The sequence below is a fragment of the Cibotium barometz genome, chromosome 47 (genome assembly GCF_041138505.1).
Source record: "Cibotium barometz isolate CiBa-2024 chromosome 47, ASM4113850v1, whole genome shotgun sequence".
Taxonomy (NCBI): Eukaryota; Viridiplantae; Streptophyta; class Polypodiopsida; order Cyatheales; family Cibotiaceae; genus Cibotium; species Cibotium barometz.
The window spans coordinates 8,613,026-8,618,472 of record NC_141092.1 but is presented as its reverse complement, the minus strand read 5'-3'; the positions used below and the strand labels follow the sequence as shown (position 1 = coordinate 8,618,472).

The window sequence follows — 5,447 nt, the reverse complement described above, 5'->3', positions numbered from 1 at the left end:
GATTCATCACGGAAAAGTTATGAATATGTTTTGACCATGACAAACAAGAAGGTACCCTGAATACAAGCATTAGAAGAATTATTGAGGACAATGCAAACAATATTTACCTGAGGTAAGTCGATAATCTTCTTCCTGACAACAACACACAAGGGCTTGTTCACCACTTGGTACAAGGCTAAGACACAGGTCATTTGGATGTTCAATGTGACAACAAGAGCTGTTAATAGGTAAGCAATCACTGCATCCGTAGTCTTTAAGATGCATTCCAAAATAAGACGATTGGTAAACCACCAGTGTAGACTCAACAATATCTTGTGCTGAAGAAGATAAGCAGAAAAAGAAAGGATGAAAGAGATGGTTGCTTTACATGCTTTTTCCTATTTTGAGCTCATTACATGAAGTGCTTCTAGAGCATATATACAATAGCACAAAGCTAGTCATCAAAACGCTCGTTTAAGCAATGAAACAACTTTGGATACACTCCATTGAACTATAAGCCACCTTCTTTAGGAGAGCAAAAGAAGCCAGCACATACAAGCCCAATGCTAACTCTGTGTTGTTCTTGAAATATACATGGAATGATATTTTCGAGCCATCACGGAGCTAAATCATCGGAAAGATGAAAGTTACGGATGACTCCAGTCAGAAAAATAATGCAATCACAGGATTAGCTTTGTACAGTGCTTAGTGATCCATTTTGTGAAGCACCCTTCCACAAAATATACATTCATTAGCCCACGCATGCTCAGAAACCCGTGTATTGCTGTCGAATTTGCCTCATTGATGGTGGTGGTTTGACGAGTTTCTTGATTGCATACACGGCTGCAATCTTTGCACCTAGTGGGGCAGATCCTCTTGTGCAAAACAATGCTCCTCCGAGCACTAGCATACCATTTGCCATCCATTTTCCAGTTTGCCTTATTGACAGTTTTTTCTTCTTGTAGCCACTGCTAGATTTAATTCTCAAGCTTGGCTGGAGCACAGCAGGAAAGGTGATGGCCTTCAATAACCCCACAGGCACCTGCATAATTAAGGTTCATTCGTTTATATGTGCACACAAACATGTATAAACTGGAAATCATAGAACATGGAAAGGAAAAAATCCTATCATAGAACATGTATAAACTGCATAGAACATGTATAAACTGGAAAACATAGAACATGGAAAGGAAAAAATCCTATCATAGAACATGAGAGAGAGAAAACATGAAGCGTGTTTATTTAAATAAACATTAAACATCAAACGGCACCTTACGCAAGTAAAATCATAATCACCTTCTGGGCAAGTGTCACTGCATTTCGTGCTCCATTATGTTGGGCATTTTTATATTTTCTCAGGCTTTTCTCCATGACGCACATGTAATTCCATATCCTATAAGAAAACGCCATTTTTGCCATTGGTGTTGTATCCTCCTGGTGCCACATTTTGATCTCACAATCACTATCTGCAACTGCAAAGTTTACATAGAATGTAGAAGCCATATCAACAGCATGTGAAGACACACAACCAAACCAGTAATAATAATAAAAAATCCAAGAGATACCTTTTTGTATTCGCCAACCTGACAGGTAATTCTCAACACGAGTATACATGGCATCTTGCAGTGCTTGTGGATGTTTGCAGTGCTGTAAAGGTAGAGAGAAACATGTCTCATGAGTGATGTGAACAAAAAATGGTCATAGTCGAGAGAAACATGTCTCGCAAGTGTCTTGCGAACAAAAAAGGTCATTTGAACACATTTTGGAAGTTTGCAATTTTTTTGGGCATGCGCGTGGATGCATGTGTTGTGCATGCATGCATGAATGCATGTGATATAATTCTAGTTATCAAAGCACATATTTGCATGTCATACCTTGGCAAAGTAATAGAATGATCCATCTTCCCCTTCCCATAATCTCCAAGTAAGCACATATTCCCTTGGGCGCATGAATGGGAACCTTCTAATAAAACGTCCAACTTCGACTCCTGTCTCTTCACTAACATCTAACTGGTCATAACTTTCGAAAGTACTGTCCCACCTTATTCGGTAATCGTTGTCCATGTAGAAGTCCCTAAGCTGTTCAGGAGAACAATTCCGAAACAGCGATGTGCTAAGATATTGTGTTGGACTTCCATCCTGCAATTAATAGCAAGCATATGAGCAAATAAGAACAGCATAAAAACCTCAAGTTTGCACTCTGATGAAACAAACCTCTGGGTCTTGTAGTTTTGCATGATATGAAAGTGTTTCGCTATGTTTATCTACGACAGGTACCCAGGGGACAGGATCTGAATGTCCACTTTCATTTAGCAGCAGAAGCAGTCTTTGCAGGTCAGCTTCTACCACAAGGGGAAAACCACCATCTGTAACATCAATGCCTTTTCCACTGCTGCTGCTGGCCCACACAACAATCCAAGAATTTTGATCTATAAAATGGTTAGAAACAGAGCAAAGATACTGACCAAATGCATAAACTACCAATCAATTGTACTACTTATTTTCAATGATTCAAAATAAATAAGCCCTTCTGTTTCTTTCTCAAAAGTAGAATGTGTGATGATGCATGCAAGGTCTTTCCAGCATTAGTCCAGGCATCCAGCTCTCCACAAAGTCTTGGTTGATGTAAACGAAGGGGGCATCCTCCGTTAAAGCAGATGGTCACATAAAGATAAATGCACTGGCTAACTGCCTAGCCACAAGTGCCAAGGTACCCCACCTCCACATCCAGTTAGGCAATGGTTTTCATTAAGGAAGAGCTCCACTTTGTGAGACAAGGTGGATCACCCAGAGTTAGATGACCGTCTTTCTAGTTCTCATCTAACTTTGTACTATTTCGAGTCTCATAGGCTATCTTCAATACCTCTCTCTCTCTCTCTCTCTCTCTCTCTCTCAAGTCCTTCCCAAAATCTTCCCTAAACACAACTGAAAACCAAGGTTAGTCCTAAACCAAATCATGAGGTATCAGGCTAGCTCTCTCTCTACATTGGCTGGTGCGAGCAGAGGGCATTGCCACTGAGAACAGGATCTGCTGATTCTATTCACCAGAGGTCAAGTGAGGAGAACTATGCGACTGAGAACAGGATCTGCTGATTCTATTCACCAGAGGTCAAGTGAGGAGTCCTATGTCTTCAGATGCCCAGTGTACTATGAGATACGAGGGAAGTTTCACTGCCTCTTCAAGAAGGGATATGGCCCACTGTCTCGTGTCATTGATTTCTCTCACAAGCAATGCTTGGGAATCTACCTAATGGAGCTGCGCCGAAATAAAGATCAGCTATGCAGAGAGGCATAGAGACAGACCCCACAACCTCACAACACCATCATGAGTTTCTTTCATCCGACTGAGGAAGGAGGCCCTAACCGACGACGACGAGATTGCCCTCACCCGGATGTGACTACTTGATGGACTAGGAAGCGCACACTGATCTTCGATGTGCCACACCGTGACACCTGCCACCCTGCCTCTCCAGCGTCTCCTAGACAGAGCGATCCAGACACAGCAAGCTACACACCCGAGATCCACTGGTCAAAGGAGATGCTCCACCCTACAGCTTCAAATCCGAGAGACCCTCCAAAGATACAAGAGTGCCCTTCCACAGGCAGTGGAAGCAGAGAGCCTCTATCATAGATGTCAAGGACCCATTTTTATCCCTTCACATTGTATACCAGTGTAGCATTGTACCACTGGCACTTGCAAGGCTGTCTTTTCTTTCAGTTCTCGTTAATTATGTTTTTCTATGATTCTCTCATTTCATGGGCACATTGTAACACGTTTGGTATCACAAACCCTTTGTAGACATTAATAACTCTCTCTCTCTCTCTCTCTCTCTCTCTCTCTCTCTCTCTCTCACACACACACACACACACACACGCATCCATTACATAGTACAATCCAAGCTTCAGGGCTCCCAGGGACCATACAGGTAAGAGATTACACCTCGTGGGATCCTTTGGCCTCACGCACCTATAGCATCACTAGTGAGAGAGCGTGATCCCTCCTTTGGTGGCTCCACGCAGCTATAGCATCACTAGTGAGAGAGCATGATCCCTTGAGACCCAAACACCCACAAATCCAGGTATCCAAGCCTTCTGGCCATCAGTTGCAAATCCAAGACATACTCCACCGCCATGGAGGGCAAGGAACACCATTGCATCCCTACGCTTGATTGTGGTACTATCATTGGCTGAAGATATCTGCCGTTTTGCTCTGGGATTTTCATACGGGAGGCCCATGTAGTACACTGGTCTTCTTTTCATTTCAATTTTCAGTCCTTTTCGTTTCCATGTTCACAATTTACATATGGAACTTTTGTAACACATGTTGATCTCATAGACCCATTGGGTCTTTTGTAGACGTTAATAAAATTGCTCTCTCTCTCTCTCTCTCTCTCTCTCTCTCTCTCCACACACACACACACACACAGCCACACGGATGAACCTTACACACACACGCGTTATTTATGAACCTTGTGTCCTATACATGCATTTTCTGATACACTTGCACAGATAAATAACGCAGGTGCCTGGCCAAAAAGCCAGAGTACTAGGGTTTAATAGTAACCAACAACACCACAACAGCCAGAGATTATGGGGGTGACAAAATGGTGGTGACAATACCACTACCTGCCTGGGGAGGCCTGAGAGGAGATCTGATGTCGATGTGACCGTGTCATGGGCCATGTTAAGGAGCGCACGGCGTACAGCCCTAGGAGAAGGGCCAGGACAGCACAAGTGGCCCATCCTCCGCCCTTTGAAGTCCACCAGTCCTCCCGCCCAAGGGTCAGGATCGCCCAACTCATCAAAAGCTCTATAACAGTGCAAAAATTTACTAGAATACAGCTCTCAAACGGCAAAAGAACCAGCAATTGAAGCCTTTAAGGAGAATCCATTGTCTGGAATGGCCCTGATCTGCTTCACTTAAGAAGTACCCATTATCTGAACTGTTGCTGTACTCAATTGGGCGCACTTGCTTTCTCCATCGTCGAGCAATCCTCCCACATAAATTTCGATGAAGCGTACATTTTCTGAGGCACATACGACGCACCTTTGATGTGTCCCACCTTTCGCCTACAGTGGATAGACATTTCTCCCTAATACATTAAAGGCCTTGACCTTATTATCATCCTAGTCAGCAATTTGCACTCTTAAAATACAGAAAATTTCTAGCCACAAACCCCTTCCAATGTCACAAAAAAAACCTCCTTTAGTGTGGCTCGAAAAAGAAGAGTGATATGTCGCCGCCTCCGATGAACAGGCTAAGAACTAAGAAGTAACCATTTAACCTTTCCTAATAATAAAATCACTTTCTCAAAAAAAAAAACTTCCACAGCTCAAATTGAGAAAAACTAGTCATAATTCTGCCTAGCCTTGAATTTAAAGATTCAAATTTTTGAAGTTTTAATTATGAAACGGATTAATCTATTCGTTTTTTCAATAAAAATCAGTTGGGCTCGAAGGTCATCCTTT

The 5,447-nt window shown here is 42.6% G+C and overlaps 1 protein-coding gene across 4 annotated transcripts; it reads right to left on the bottom strand.

The window, feature by feature from the left end:
• Window positions 1–312: 312 nt before the first annotated feature.
• Window positions 313–5,032, bottom strand: LOC147611335 (uncharacterized). Of its 4 annotated transcripts, none has more exons than XM_086784391.1 (6): window positions 4,605–5,032; window positions 2,193–2,376; window positions 1,854–2,117; window positions 1,545–1,626; window positions 1,276–1,451; window positions 313–1,021 (listed from the first exon to the last, which is right to left on the bottom strand). In XM_086784391.1, the coding sequence occupies exons 1-6, from the start codon at window positions 4,778–4,780 to the stop codon at window positions 746–748; spliced, it is 1,158 nt and encodes a 385-aa protein (XP_086640517.1). In that variant the 5' UTR covers window positions 4,781–5,032; the 3' UTR covers window positions 313–745. The 4 variants fall into 4 exon arrangements, with proteins under 4 accessions (XP_086640517.1, XP_086640519.1, XP_086640518.1 ...); XM_086784393.1 differs by having other exon boundaries at window positions 2,193–2,373; window positions 4,602–4,984; XM_086784392.1 differs by having other exon boundaries at window positions 4,602–4,944.
• Between the last annotated feature and the right edge of the window lie 415 nt (window positions 5,033–5,447).

What these genes read in the sequence shown, in the direction of transcription:
- LOC147611335 (XM_086784392.1), bottom strand. Translation starts at nt 4,780, where the DNA reads ATGAGTTGGGCGATCCTGACCCTTGGGCGGGAGGACTGGTGGACTTCA. An exon ending in CAGGCCTCCCCAGGCAGGTA is followed by an intron (nt 2,377 to 4,601) that starts GTGGTATTGTCA and finishes TGTGTGGGCCAG; the next exon opens with CAGCAGCAGTGGAAAAGGCA. An exon ending in CAAAACTACAAGACCCAGAG is followed by an intron (nt 2,118 to 2,192) that starts GTTTGTTTCATC and finishes TATTAATTGCAG; the next exon opens with GATGGAAGTCCAACACAATA.